At 34.8% G+C, this 16,335-nt stretch overlaps 2 protein-coding genes across 4 annotated transcripts; one reads left to right on the forward strand and one right to left on the reverse strand.

The window, feature by feature from the left end:
* The first annotated feature begins 398 nt into the window (after positions 1-398).
* Positions 399-8,133, forward strand: LOC149725886 (uncharacterized). 3 transcript variants are annotated; one of them, XM_089891700.1, is made up of 14 exons: positions 399-795; positions 1,285-1,378; positions 2,695-2,872; positions 3,277-3,444; positions 3,563-3,658; positions 3,875-3,907; positions 4,977-5,063; positions 5,172-5,213; positions 5,332-5,409; positions 5,482-5,661; positions 5,716-5,745; positions 5,877-5,909; positions 5,990-6,091; positions 6,567-8,133. In XM_089891700.1, the coding sequence occupies exons 1-14, from the start codon at positions 551-553 to the stop codon at positions 6,731-6,733; spliced, it is 1,533 nt and encodes a 510-aa protein (XP_089747826.1). In that variant the 5' UTR covers positions 399-550; the 3' UTR covers positions 6,734-8,133. The 3 variants fall into 3 exon arrangements, with proteins under 3 accessions (XP_089747826.1, XP_089747827.1, XP_089747828.1); XM_089891702.1 differs by having other exon boundaries at positions 744-873; XM_089891701.1 differs by lacking the exon at positions 4,977-5,063.
* LOC149725887 (annexin A13-like) lies at positions 6,655-15,821 on the reverse strand. The gene is made up of 8 exons (XM_089891720.1): positions 15,669-15,821; positions 13,433-13,539; positions 12,169-12,263; positions 11,571-11,717; positions 10,355-10,504; positions 9,081-9,257; positions 7,953-8,141; positions 6,655-7,604 (listed from the first exon to the last, which is right to left on the reverse strand). The coding sequence occupies exons 2-8, from the start codon at positions 13,518-13,520 to the stop codon at positions 7,461-7,463; spliced, it is 990 nt and encodes a 329-aa protein (XP_089747846.1). The 5' UTR covers positions 13,521-13,539; positions 15,669-15,821; the 3' UTR covers positions 6,655-7,460.
* Between the last annotated feature and the right edge of the window lie 514 nt (positions 15,822-16,335).

Raw genomic sequence — 16,335 nt, forward strand, 5'->3', positions numbered from 1 at the left:
CTTTTGTTATAACACAGGTGTTCTGTTTCATATGCTCATCGTATTTGCATCCAAGTAGGCTATGTATATTATGTCATTACAGCCGAGTAGTCACCATTCTGTGGAGTCAATGGGGGTTAGTTTCTTCCCGAAGGACTACTACAACGGTAGCCGCGTCAACCCTTGAACCTAGTAGCCTATGCAGTGGTCACCGTACAACAGCTATTTTATAAAGGTACAAAATGCTGTAAAACCGATAAATTTACAAAGGTGTAAAAGCGTGACTTTGAAGCACTGCAGAATCTACCCTTACGTTGCTATGGAACATGTCTTTGTTGTTTTCAGCTTCTCATTTTACAGCACCTAGGGACGGAAAATTGGGGAATACCCAAGGTTTTAATAAGAGTTCCTCTTATTAACTTTGAATGGTCTGGGTAATTACGAATTTATAACAAACTACCCTGCTTTGTATTTAGGAAAACATAGATTTGCGTGTCTGTGAGCAAATAAGGAATTATCGTTTTTATATGGCTGTACAGTTTGCCCAGTGTGCGTGTACAATTTGTGGATTATGCATGTTACATCGTTGATATGGCTCTTGATTTCGATACAAACTGTATGTAACGCTTGGGAGCAGCCGGATTTTCCAACATATCCTCATCCAATAGACGGAATTTCAAACAAGTGTTACAGATGTCCGCCGGGTTACCGAATAAATTCGGAAAACACGGAGTGGGATAAATGTGAAATAAGCAAGAAGTATCAAAACACCTGGCCGGAATGCCTGGCGTGTCCGGAGGGCTACTATTCAGCAGAGTAAGTCCGAAATCAGCGCGAAATGTCGCAGACAGTTGACGGTATCTATAATAACTTTGGCGGACTTAATCGAGAGAAGTATATGTTTTAAACGTGCACGTATTATTAATTGATAGTAATAGTACACAAAAAATCTAATATGTGTGGGAAGTTTGGTGGTTAAAACGTTTAGCAACGTTTTTGTAAACATTGTCATTGGTTACCCATTATTAATGTAAAAAATGATCTAGAATAAGTAATTATTCGGTGGGGTTAGTGGTTAGTGGTTATAGGGCTTAGTAGTTAGTGGTTAGGGGTGATAGGGCTTAGTAGTTAGCGGTTAGTGGTTAGCAAAAAAGGTGGGGGGGAGAGATTCTTCACTAGCACCTATTATTATTTAACATAATTTCCTTCAATGTAAACTGTAACAGCTTTTTTATATGTTGTTAAAATTACAAGCCTGAAAGATTTGCTACATGTTCTTTACTGATTCCAATTTTCATTTTACAGATGGTCAAAAGACTCTTTTTGCATTCCACAAGTAAGATGTGATGGAAAACATGAATTGACAGAGTTTGCTGGAACTACCAGCCAAAGAGGATTGGTAGGTTTGTTTATTATGGATATGAGTTTCCGTATAACAAATGAAACACAGTTTGTCAGCCCCACATAAAGTGAAAGTGTAGACGCAATAACAGCTGTACTGTGTGCACCATTTGGAATTAATATTAATTAAATAAATATTAGCACAACATACATAACAGAGAAAAATAAGTTCATCATATAGTATTCTATAAGAGATATATATTTAACCTATATGGCATCATCAGTCTCTTATTCCTGACTGTATTTCTTATCACAAGAATCGCTCAACTCTATGAGCACCAGATCGGGGTTAGATTCACAGATCGTTCTAATAAGATAGATGGGCTAGTCATTTTGCCATGGTTCTGGATACTCACTTGTTGAACATTATTAAACCTTAACATTCTCATCAAATCATTTTTGTTTTATAAGTAAATCGTGACTTTTGAATTTATCTTTAAAGCCCTTGCCCCCTTGTATGGGTTGTGTCACTTGTACGGGTTGTGTTACGCACCCTTGCTACTGATCTTTGCCAGGCCTACTATGTTAAAGAGATAAATAGAAAATTATGTTATGTCATAATTGAAATCCCTAGTCTGGTAAAACTACGCTTTATTTCACCAACGTTTAATCTGCCATATGCGAACAGGGTATACAAATTTTGTTACCCCAAGAGCTATTTATATATATCATGTTATGTCTGGTAGCAACACAGCAAAATGTGTTTTTGGGGCAATACTGTATTGTATGTTTTAGAATATTCCAATTTACAAAACCATTTGCAAGTGGTTTTTATAGTACAGTACATTTCACTCTCATTGTAAAACTGGTTTAAAATGGTTCTGCTTGAACAGACAACAAAACATAGTATTTGTATTGTAAACCGTGACCCTTTGTTCATTTTAAGCGTAAATTTCAATGAAGCTTGACTTGGTTCTGCTTTATGTTGTGTGTCTGTCATACGTCACTAAAATTCCCCAACTGATATAGCTCAGTATCTATCCTGATGGGGTTTATGTTGTTGTATCATAGTATTCACTGGTTATATGCCAATGAATAAATGAATGTAACTTACTTTATTCTCGCGTGGTTGGAAAATGACAGATAAAGTAAGTTACATTACATTCATTCAATATAGCTAAGTAGAACTATTTCACAATAACATGTAAATATACACAGTGATATAATATAAGCAATACACTGTAGACACCGAGCAATGGTGGTGCTACTAGGAGACTTGTTTTGATCATAATAAAGGTTAATGATTAGCTACTTTTTCTTTTTTTTCAGTGTGAAAATAAATAACAAATTATTTACAAGTTTTCTTTATTTCAGTGTGTATGTGAAACCGGGTACACAAGGGTCCATGGTGAATGTAAAGCAGTTTTAAAAGATGTTGCACTTGCGCCAACATGCCCACCTCCTGTACAATGCCCTCAATGTGCACCATGTGCCCAATGTGCTGAATGTCCAAAATGTCCAAAAGGCAATGTGGTAGAAACACCATGCGAAGGTTGGTGAATATTTGTTAGTAAAAACATTGTTTCAAGTTTTTAACTTTTTTTTATCACACACATATGTTATAACCTAACTGGACAGTGAGTATGAGGTGTATGAATACACCATGTGTGCCTGGTGTATAAGAGGACACACATGTTAAAACTCAACAGTGAGCATGAGGTGTATGAATACACCATGTGTGTCTGGTGTATAAGAAGACACTCATGTTATAACATGACAGTGAGCATGAGGTGTATGAATACACCATGTGTGTCTGGTGTATAAGAAGACACCCATGTTATAACTTGACAGTGAGCATGAGATGTATGAATACACAATGTGTGTCTGGTGTATAAGAAGACACCCATGTTAAAACTCTACAGTGAGCATAAGTTTTAACATTTACTTGCATCTTAGATAAAGGCACAGATTTTGAAATTTCATCAAAGTGTCCTGAACAGAAGGGCATATCAAAAACTACCTTTCTCCTTACAACGAATATATTAATCGGCATCATATGTATTCTTATTCTTTATATCCTTGTAATGAGAAGGGCACTCTGTTTTAAAAAAGCTCAAAAACCACGTAAGTTAAGAAAAATATTTCTAATCAGCGATATTATCATAAATACTAAAACACTAGCATGTCATAGTATTCAATCTTGCGACCACGGTTTCCTAACAATTTTAATTACTATTGTTAGTTGCCAATGAAAAAATCCAAAGAGACAATAAACAAGATTATGAAGAGAAAGAAAACAATCACAACATTGAAAAATTTAAAATAAAGAATGAACAAGGTTAGTTCTATGTTGTGTTACTTAAATATTTTAATAGCCTAGAACTTACAGATTGACAAAGAACATGAGGTGTCATAAGTTTTACCCATATTATAACTTGACAATGGGTGGTCTCGCGAAAAATTTTTTAATAAAACCCTAATTTTATCAGGAAAGCTTTTTCTTGAACCACAGATATTGTATCTTCATTATAATAATGATTATTTTTGTTATCAGGTGCATTCACATCGATTCAACCACAAGAAGACGGTTTGTTTTGTTATGTTTTAACAATTTTACCTGTGTGTTGCAGTTTAGGGAATAGGAATGAATGAATGTAACTTACTTTTTTGTTATTGGGCAGGTCTTTTGGACTCTGTCTCTTTTTTTTTTTTTTTTCTTCGTTGGTGATATAGCCAAACAGTCAAACGCGCTAATCTTTTAAGTGTATTGTTTGTGGATTGCGGATTGCGGTAACTAAAAGGAAAAATAACAATAGTAAATAAAAAAATTTGTGGCTATAAACTACTTCCGTTCACTACAGAAGATTACCAACGTCTTTTCAAATCACTTAAGTATAAACTAAACTGAAATTAATGAGCCGCGTAATGAACAAAGAGAATGCGAGAGAAAAAAGGCGATGACGTAACAAAAGAGAGAACCGGAACATAACTTAATTTGATAGACGTTTGGGTAAATTTAACAGCAACCCCGTTTGGGTAAAATAACTGCACGCCAATAACATTTATCCTCGCATGGTCAGAAAACGTCAGTCGTTATAACACAGGTGTTAATACACCTCCTGGCAGCTTACCAGTTTTCGTGTATGTAACTTTGTGGGTGATTGTTTTTCGGGATTATTTTATTATTATAGGAATGGTTAGTAATTTGGACAACCCATTAAGATTTTCACTGGGTTGCTGTTAAATGTATTGCCCAAGGACACATACACCCACAATGGTAGTCTGGGTTTTAAACACATACGCGCTAACCACTTTGCCACAGCGCCGGACAAGGTGTATGAATACACTGTGTGTGCTTGGTATATAAGAAAACACCCATGTTATAACTTGACAGCGAGCATGAGGTGTATGAACACACCATGTGTGTCTGGTGTATAAGAAGACACCCATGTTATAACTTGACAGCGAGCATAAGGTGTATGAACACACCATGTGTGTCTGGTGTATAAGAAGACACCCATGTTATAACTTGACAGTGAGCATGAGGTGTACGAATACACAATGTGTATCTGGTGTATAAGGAGACAACCATGTTATAACTCTCCAGCGAGCATGAGGTAGTTTGGTTAAGCCAATTTAATTGTTATTTTTTCAAGGCCTTTGCTATGAAAGAAGTATTATAGGACAACCAGAGGTCATTATAAGTCAACCAGAGGTCATTATAAGACAACCGGTTGACACAGGTAAATTATTACGTAACGAGGCTTGAACCCATTACCTCTGGGTTAGAGGCAGGCACACTAAACACTTTGCCAAGGCGTCGGACATTATTAAATTATATTTTATTGCAGATACTTACCTTGAACCAATAAAACTTAAGGACAACAAAGAAGGTGCGTTATCTTTTTTTTAAACTTGTGTTATATTGCTTTTACATTACAAACGTGAATAATACATTGCATACATAAACCTGAAGGAACGGCATTGATCACTGCTGTATTTATTTCTTAGATAAAGAAGAAACAACTAACCAATTTCATTATGAGGAATTGGATCATTCTTTGGATGAAAAGGCAGAACCAATAATAGGTACAGTGAATCAAAAATTAAGTACAGTGGTGTAATTTTGTTGCTTACAAAACAATAATTCTTTGTCATCAGTTGAGCCGCAGCAAGTTTCCGATGAAGCGGAACCATCAACGAACGTATCAGCCGCAGCAACACCACGAGAGCCACCCCATGCGCTACAACGAGAGCCATCTTTACCTAGATATTCACCACCTTCCCCACCATGCGCGCCACCACGATTACCAAGAGGGCACCCACATAGTCGTGGACAAGGTATGTGGTGTCATTACCTAAGTTGATCAAATTTAATTCAGTTTTTTTTTCAAGGTCTATACCATGGAAGATCTGTTACAACAGGTAATTTATTATGTAACAATTATTGTGAGACTTTTATTAGTAATGTAACAATGAGCATAAGGCTAATATTACTTCTCTGGCCAAACTGAGTAAACTTTAATAAAACTTTATTCTTTTTATTTATTCTGAAGGTGACCAACGTCCACTAAGCAGCTTTGAAAAAGGTATGTCTAATGTTATATATGTGGGATATTGCTAATCTTACATTGGGTGATACTTTACATTAAACGCTTGTGTTTAACAGCAAGCATGATTGTTGAGCTTGAAGTAGTATCAGAAGCTGATCAGATTAGATTTATGCGGCATTGCCTGAAACTTTCCAGTAGAGATATTGATTCACTTGAAGGTAAGTTTTTAATGCTTATTTTATCGTTTTACTGTAAGTATAAATACACCATATGTGTCTGGTGTATAAGAAGGCACCCATGTTATTACTCAACAGTGAGCATGAGGTGTATGAATACACCATGTGTGTCTGGTGTATAAGAAGACACCCATGTTATAACTCGACAGTGAGCATGAGGTGTATGAATACACCATATGTGTCTGGTGTATAAGAAGACACCTATGTTATAACTCAACAGTGAGCTTGAGTTGTGTAAATACACCATGTGTGTCCGGTGTATAAGAAGACACCCATGTTATAACTCAACAGTGAGCGTGAGGTTTATGAATACACCATGTGTGTCTGGTGTATAAGAAGACACCCATGTTATAACTCAACAGTGAGCATGAGGTGTATGAATACACCATGTGTGTCTGGTGTATAAGAAGACAGCTGTTTGTCTAAAGTAAGTTTCTTTCATTGTTTTACTTGTCAGGCGCGAACAGAAATTCACGTGTGAGGAAAGCCATTGCAAAATGGAAACAAAAAAATCCTTCTTATGATGTTCAAAATTTAATAAATGCTTGCGAGGATTTACATTTTAATGAAATTGCTGAACGAATCAGGGATGAAATTCTTAACGTAAATCAACCAAGAACATAGGTTTGTAAATAATTTATCAACTTGAAACTTTTACATATGTGTCCATTTTAATTATAAAATATTGTTGAAGTGGGTTTTAAATGTTAAATATGTTCAGTATGTACATATGTTGTACTGGTATGTGCTAGACCATTTTATATGCTGTACATGTGCTTTTATAATTTTAATTTTGTAATTTTTTACATAGTTTACCTTCTGCAACTTTCTGTAAACAAGACCCACATAATGTATTCATATACCTATATAGATGAGATCCCATGGCCAGGCATGCCATCGGTGTATTAAGTGACCTTAACAAACCCTGGTCTAAGCCTGGCATGTCTAGCCATGGGATCTCATCCCAGTAGGACTACAACTATTTTATATTTTAAGCATACAGGAAAAAATGCCGTGTTATAACGACTGTCTTGCCTCACCATAAGAGGATAAAATGTGTCTTTAATTAGCACCGTTTTTTGCCATCTTGTACTTTTTCTTTTGATTATTAAATCTCCTTTCAATTACCGTATCATGTTTTAATTCAGTTTCCCATTTTTTTACTGTAACTCAATGTATTGGTGTTGTGTAGCTCATATAGTTTTCAACGCTAATTCTGTTTTTGTATATAAACATTAAATAAAATTCCAACCAATATCATAAATATCTTCAACTTAGTTTGAAGAATTAATATCATGGTTGATTCTTGAGTCACAGTTCTCTCTGTTCAACAACAATAGCTTGTATGACATCACATTGCCTCCTTTGTGACATTACCGCGCAAAATTGCCAGCAATAGTTGTTTGAACTGTCGACTTGTGTGACTTTTAATTTTTGACTCCAAAGTTTTTCGATACCGACTTTCAAACTCTCTCTTTATGTCTTTCAAGTCAATCTGTGACATCATAAAGGTCATTTTCAGCAACATTGGAAGGAAAAACATATTGATACTCAGAAATTACAGCTACAATTGTGAGAATATGTATTTTACCTAAGTCGACAGTGAGAATGAGGTGTATGAAGCAACCATGTATGGTGTGCAACACTTGTGTATTAAACCCCTTTGGTTTCCCACCCCGAGGATAAACATAAAAGTATCCTAACTTGACAGTGAGCATGAGTGTATGAATACACCATGTATGTTGTGCAACACCCATGTATTAAACCCCTAGGCTTCTAGCCTCAAAGGGACAATATTACTGGTACCAAAAGTGAGACTTGAACCCACCACCTTCGACCTTACCTCAGATCTGCAGACTATTATTCTGATCAAAGCTTCATCGTTAGTTGCAATCCCTTCCATTGACTTGTACAATCGCTCAGCAAAAAATCCTGGCAGGGAGTTTGAGCACTTGATGGCACTCTTGAGCGCATAAGCTGCGTCGCCATGAAATTCATTATCAATAAAGTCGGTCATTACTTCATCTGTCAACTGAGATAAAACGAAAAGTTTGATAAAATATATGGACGTATTCAACTAAGACAAAACCAAAAGTTTAATAAAATATATGGACGTATTCAACTGAGATAAAGCAAAAATTTAATAATAATATATAGATAACTTAATTAAAATTAAACAGAAAATTCAATGAGGGTAACATAAACCAAAGTACTAAACAATCTTAAAGTAACTAGAAAAAATATTTCTGAAGGATACCAAGTTAACAATATCTTAAATAAACAAAACATTTTCATGTTAACTTATTTAATGTAACAATATATATGATAATAATAGTTTACCAACTGTTATTCAAAGCAATAATTGCATAAAAATATTTTTACTTTGTCACATCCAACAGCTAAAAAACTTTTACATTGTTGAAACATGTGGTATTAAAGTGACAAATAGAGCATGATAAAGAGTATATTTGTGTTGTTATAAAAAACTAAATTTTCAATCTTACAAATCGATGAGATGTCAATATTTGTAAAGATTTGTATTTATAGTATGTTGTGTTTGTCCTTATTGTGTTTTGTGTTATAACAGATGTCATTGTTAGCTCACAAACACGCCTGTGTTGTGTATAGTTACATAACAATGACGTGTGTGACATATATGTAACAAACAGTATTATAATGTTGACTTTGTATGTTTGCACATGTCTTATGAGATCAAAGCTTGTCTTTCTATTATACAATGCCAGATTGTGGGTGTGAACCAAATAAATATTATTTACCAGTTTGTATGAAATCTGGGTTTGTTTGGACAATGGGGATTCTGGGTTCAAATCCAGGCCAGGATTGGAGAACCAGGGATCCTAGGTTCAAATCCAGGCCAGGGTTACATGGATCCTGGTTCAAACCAAGGGCAGGGTTGGAGAACCAGGGATCCTGGGTTCAAATCCAAGCCAGAAATCGTGGAATTTATTACCTTTTCATATTCCTCAACAGTGGCTTTAATTTGTTTGAAGTTTTCACAGCAGCAGAAACCAATGAAGTCAAACCGTGGAGTATCAGTGCCGCGGTATTGTGTGAAGGTGTCATTTATTTCTGCGGCAACGTCACGAGCCTTGGAAAGATTGACAAGTGCTACACCCTTCCTTTTTGCCTGTAGGTAAATATATTTCAATTATATAACATTGTATACACATTTTTTAATGTACTATATGTTTTTTAACATTTATTCTTAAACTTGTATGAAATTATTTTATATTAAACCAATATTAATTAACTATATGTACTCATAAAAAATATCTTCAAAGACATTAATTTATTTGAAAACTGAGATATGGGATCAACAATAAATCGACGGTCATTAAAACAAATAAATTGTCTACATTTCTTTTAATGAACATTGAAATTATAATCAAAAAGACATAATTAAAAAGTGCTGCGTTTAGATATAAAAAAATATTATATAAAGATCTTCTTAAGAAAACAATTGATTTCATTAAATTATTGATCAAAGTTATTATTGATTTGTTTCGCTAAGAAACCCATAAACAGAATACATTATTTAAAACTTGTTGCAATTATGGTGTCATAAAGGGTATTAGCACAACACAATTGAGTACGTATAGCATCATAAAGTGCATTGTTCTCATAAAGAAAATTACTTGTTCTGTAACAAAGGCGTGTGTGGTAGTTTTTGTGATGAATAATTAATAACAAAATTGGATCATTTGTGCGGAAAGTATGAATTATCTCTCAATTGTTGCCACATAATATTATATGAGGCACAAAGTGTACTTTATATGATATCTATGTCTACTGTGTGTTCATGGGCTATTTAAATTATTGCTACTGTTACTCGAGGAATATATTTTAAAATGATGTTATGTAGGCTAAATGGCATTTACTGTTTGAAATATAACTTTTGATGTTTATATCAAATTATATACCTATGACATAAATTAGGCTTGCATGAGGTGTATGTAACAGAAAACTCGTTTTATAACGACTGTTGTTGCCCACAAGTTACATACATAATAACTCGCAAGCAAGCATGAAGTGTATGAAACAAAACACCTGTGTTATAATTACTGACGTTGCCTGCCACGCGAGGATAAATAAGTTACATACATGGTAACTTGTAAGTGAGCACGGTGTATGAAACAGAACACACGTGTTATAACGACTGTTTTTCCCCATCATGCAGAACAAAATATCCATTAAATAAACAATACCCATTTAACAACAACCCACCCTGCACAGAGGGAAGACAAACTTCCTGAAGTCTCCACTGGTATCATCAGCCACATCATCTTCAAGTGAAATCCTAAACCTCTTCACGTATTCATCTTTGATCTGGATCATTTCTTCAGCAGATCTGGTCAGGAGGATTTCAACAAGTGCCTGGAGGGTAGGGTTAGTTGGTTTATTGTTTTGTGTGCTATAAGTGTGTGTTTTAATTATGTAATGGGTATTTTTGTACACCCATAGACACCTTATGCTCACAATTGAGTTAACTTAAAGTTAAAATAAACCAGGTTACTTCGCATTTGGAAAAATTTAAATACATATTTTGGAAGCTCTTTGCAAATTATCCTTCCATAATGCCAAAGCTTCATTAATTTTTGATATAAATTACGCAGTAATGGAAAGGTCTGCTACCCAATACTTTACTGGCTTTTTATCAAGCATATGTTTATATAGTAGTTTGTGTGCTGTAAGCCAACCAAAATCAATGTGTTGCATGAAATGTAATTAAATGAAAAATCCCCTGTAATCTTATAGAAAGGTATTGCCCAAGGGTTTTGCTTGTCTATTTTAATTTGGCTATATTGATTTAGGTACAGACTATGTGGTTGGTACTGTAGCTATAGTTGAACTTCAAACATGGCACCTGCTACATTAAACTATTTTGTGTTGTGCGGTATTTGTTTTATTGATCAGAGCAGTTGTGGAAATTGATTAAGTGACTTGTTAAAGCAATGCTGCCAATTCAAGGTTATTGTTTTGTTGACACTCAATGAAACTAGCTCTAAAAACACTGAAGTGTCAATCGAATATATGAACACCTGTGAAAAGTGGTGCAACTAATTCAAGCTTATTGTTTTGGTAACACTTTGTAAAAATAGCTGTTAAAAATAGTGTCATTCAAATACAACTTAACTTATATAAACACCTGTGAAAAATGTTGCAACTGATTCAAGGTTATTGTTTTGTAGGCCTACACATTAAAATGCTCCCAAAACCAGGTATATTGTCCAACATATAGTAGTGTATAGTGTTCACATATATAATATAATAAAACAACATTTAAAAACAATTAAAAAATAATTAAAACAATTAAAAAGTTATATAACAACTAAAAAAATAAAAAATGACAATTAAAAAAGTAATATATATAAATAATAAAAACATTAAACACTTTCAGTATAAAACAACCCAACCAGAATTATTTTTTGAAGCCATTTACCTTTTCATCTGTCCCAAGCCCCTTAGTTGTATGTTTAAGCAAATGTGTGTCAAGTTCTAAAGGCGTCATGAACATAGACTCCAACAGTTGTTTGAAATCGAAAGAAAACCGAATCAGAATTTCCGACTTGAATTCTTTAACCAGGTCCTAATAATATAAACAGTTTTTTGGTTAAAGTTTTTCGGGTTGCGTAATATTAAAAATTATATGATTTTAATATTATTTGGTAGTGCTATCAATCAGAATATTTAAAAAGGTAAAATTTTGTTAAACTGATTAATTTATAAAAGATAAATCAGAATATATTTATAGTTAAAGATTTATTTGTTGTAAATATTCTATATTTGAAAAAAGGAAACATTTTAAAAGTAGTAATATAGTAGGTTGGGGTAAGATGGGACATCTTTTCATTTTAAATTCCCGTCCCACGTGTTAGTTAACAAAGAACATTCAAAGAATTATAAAAACGTATCCTCACGACTCCCATAGACCGTTGTTAATTTGTTAAAACACGATCAAAATATTTGGATAATATGTGCTAAAGGCATCCCGTCTTACCCCACGGTACTACAACCAATTTTAAATCTTTATTATTTACTTTTCTGTATATTTTTTGAAATTGTTTCTTTATTTCTTGCCTTTGCTTGTTGCTGCATGATGTAATAATATCTATTATGACGTTTTCATTTGTACCTGGTAATAAGAAATGGAATTAAACATTCTGTTTTTTTAAAGTGTAGTTTTAGAGTAGACAACTTAGATTGTTTATAATAAATGGGTTTTAAAACAAATGTTAATACAATATTTGACATAAGAAAACGTAAAACAAAGTTTAAAGCCCTGTATGGTAACTTTTATCTAATTTAATCGGATAATTTTGCATAACGAATATTCTATTCCTTAAAAGAGGATTTGTGTTTTATATTGGCTATTTTGTGATATAATTTTGCCAAATTGTGTATAGAAGCAGAAAGAATTGATTTCTGCCATTTTAATTATCGTTTATTGTTCGTTTGATGTAGCGAACAATGGCTTTATGACGCGTTGGCGTGTGATTGGTCCATTCATCATGTCTCAATTTTGCTTCCTTAATCGAATTTTTGGCTTTCGGTGTTCTGCTTTATTACGTCACATAGAAAGCATTGTTGTTGCAGTGAGATTAATTATTCATTCGCGGCACGTCGCGTAGAAGCTGCTGCTACATATCGCGCAACGACAAAAACATTATGACGTAACAAACGACATTTATAGCGTGAATTAAAACAGCGATAACGTCTAAATACGAGCGGGGCGACTTGGGATATGGTAGAGTGGGGAAAGATGGGATATATTTTCATTCTATTTTTCCGTACCATTTGGTAGTTAACAAAAAAGTCAAACAATTACAAAAAACGCATCTTCGCGACTCCTATAGAGTTATAGACCAGTGCTAAATGTTTAAAACACGATCAGGATATAAATGCATAAAATATACCATATGTGTCGGTCTATGTATACGTGTCATACTGTAACTCGACGGTGAGCAGCCAAACGTGTGTTCATACACCATATATCAATGTATTTGGTGTGTAAGAAGCCACCAATGTTATAATTTAACAGTAAGCATGAGGTGTATGAATACACCATGTGTGTCTGGTGTATAAAAAGACACCCGTGTTATAATTTGAAATCGAGTATGAGGTTTCGTTTATGAATACACCATGTGTGCCTGGTGTACAAGAAGACACCCGTGTTATAATTTGAAAGCGGATATGATTTTACGCAAATATAAAAAACAGAGTCCGTACCTAAACATAATTATATACAGACTCTAACGAAAACCCTGGTCAAAAACTTAAACCATATATACTGTTGTATCGTACCTATACCGTCGACCGCTTTAAACAAGGCATGCGCCGATTCCACCGCATCAAAGTTCGGGTTATCGACAATAGTAGGCCCTGAAGACATGACTGATAACCTATGAAACCTGCAAATATAAGATTCGTATATAAAGGTACATGATACGTGGTAACTCGTAAGCGGGCACGATTATTGTTACCCGCCACCCGAGGATAAATAAATTGCTTACGTGGTAACTTATAAGCGGGCACGAGGTGTATAAAACAGAACATCCGTGTTATAACCACTGTCATTGCCCCGCCATGCGAGGATAAATAAGTTACCAAAGTATACTTATTGATTCACCCCTTTAAAATATTTACTTTTGTATAGAGAACGGATAAACAAATACGTGGTGCATAGAGAACGGATAAACAAATACGTTTTGTGTATTCTTATAACTAAACGCGAAGATATTTAAAACCTGGTTCAGGGCTGGATTTTGTTTATATATACAGTCTCACGAAACGCTATTTCAGAAGCTCAATAAATATTTAAAGGTTACTAGTACGGCCTTCCGATAGCTATGGGACACTAGGGTGAATTCCTTGGCACGCCAATAACGAATTTAGGCCAGAGTTGGTCTATAACCCCAACATTGTATATGCGCATTCTATTCTATATTGGTGAGGCCCTACAGTGAAGCATGCCATGGGATCTGGGATTTAGACCAGAGTTACCTATTATACCCCCACCCAAAAGCTGGGTCCGCATAATTACAAGAGCGAAAATCGCCAAAGAAATAGAAACGGGTGTTTAAACGGATGTCTCAAGTATTTATACAGTAGGATGGGGGAAGATGGGTCACTTTTTAACTCTATTTTCTCGTCCCATTTAGTAGTAAACAAAGAACATTCAAAGAAATATGAAACTATGTCCTCATGACTATCATAGACCATTGTTAATTGTTTAAAACAAGATCAGAATATCTGGATATTATGTACTAAAGGTGTCCCATCTTCCCCCCACCCTACTATGTATCAATGTATACGCGGTAAACATACCTATCTAATAGTTTGCTTAAAGTTATTTGCTCTTGGTTAAATTGGCGCCGCTGCACTTTCGAAATATACGAAAGTAAATGTTCTCATTGTATAAGTTGTTTAATTATTACCATCTTCATATTTGTTGCTAAAGGTCAAACATTTACGAAGAAATTATAGGTTTTATTATGTTCTATATTCTGCGTGTGTGTTCTTCGGTATAAGACACTTAACAGCGATCGCCGAGAGGCGTATACTACTTGAAAGAATAACCCAAATCGGCAATTCATAATTTTCATAGCGTTAACTCTGTCATTATCCTTTTTTAATAGCGTTTCCTCAAACATTCTCAAATTACGACAAGCTACTTAAGCTTAAAACTTGTGTGTGATTCTTTTATCATTTTACATGAAGATCCCTTCTGTAGCGTCGACGTCCGATTCTCCTAAACGCGAATTCCCCGAATTTAAATAAACGAATCGCGTTATCAGCTATCAATCAAACACATGTCGTTCCTTTTGTTTGGCTTTGGTCATTTTTGTATGTTAAAACTTCCAGAAGACAGTTATTGGCTTTATATGGCTATCGCAATGCATTAGCTGTTGAAATAAAACTTTGCAGGCGTAGAGTTAGACAAGACTTTGACAAAATTTATTGGTACTTAGCAATTCCTTGTCACCAACCGCATTATTTAGCTGGATCAAATGTGTTTTCTGCTTTTGGGAAGTACAATCGCTAGTAAAGGTCTATATACTCTACAGCTTTAAACATGGCGTTTAGTTTCTAATGATTTAACTTATATTATCCGAAGATTGCTTCCCTTATTTGTTTGGACACTTTGTTTTCCTCGGTTCGCTGTAAGCTTTTTAGGCAAAGCGTCCCCCTATGAGATAAACCGTGTTTTAACAATAATACGCTTTAATTGTACTTGATTTGTATACAAATGCATTATAATGCACTTGATCGGGGCAGTGGCAAATTAGCCGGCGGGGAAAGAACTGACCGTGCGCTGCCTGGCTGTAGGCAAGTCAATATAAATGCCAACAGCCTATAGCAGTAATATGTACGAATTGTTAAGTTTTCTATTGCAAAATCTGCAATGTATTAAGTCCTAAACTGCTTAAGACTTATTAACCTACGGTAAGAACTGAACAGAAATTCAGGTTCCTAATACTAAAGTAAAACAACGAAGTAATACTCATTATACACGTAACTGCGCAAACTTATAGACCACCTTGCAGTTTATGCACTCCATAGATGTCATGACTCCATCTCTATAGCGACTACAAGACGTCAAGTCTCACACGAAACTGAGCCCTTCGCGGTTTCATCGCGCACCTTTTGTCATCCCTTTATTACGTCATACCGGTCAGTCGCTTTTTTCTTTTGATTCTAGAATCAATAACTGCTTGATGTCTGCGGTGTATTAACGTCTATTCGTTTACCGTTTGAGAAGTAAACATCTGCCTATGACTGCACAACTATATCGTAGGCTCCCAGGCGTAGTTGCAATTCGTTTATGGCATTGGCGTTTTAAGCGTATGATGGACGTTGTATAGTTTATATAAATCGTAATCATGTTGCTACTGCTCGCCTAAGGCAGGGTTTGCTTTGACTGTGAGCGCGTTTTATTCCATGGGACATTATATTTGTTTACTTAGTTTATGAAACGTATTGGGACAACTTTTACAGGGTATAATGGGGCAACTCTGCTCTAAATCCCAGGTCCCCTTGCGTGTTAAACTCAGCGCCTCACCCATCTATAGAACACAATGCGCATATACTATGTTGGGGTAATGGGGCAACTCTGGCCATTACTACCAAATGTAAGGTTAAATGAGAATGCAAACATATGCCATCTTACCCTTACATGTTATAACATATATGATTTCTAATAGAAC

The sequence above is a fragment of the Ciona robusta genome, chromosome 13 (genome assembly GCF_009617815.1).
Source record: "Ciona robusta chromosome 13, ASM961781v2".
In the NCBI taxonomy this organism is placed as follows: domain Eukaryota; kingdom Metazoa; phylum Chordata; class Ascidiacea; order Phlebobranchia; family Cionidae; genus Ciona; species Ciona robusta.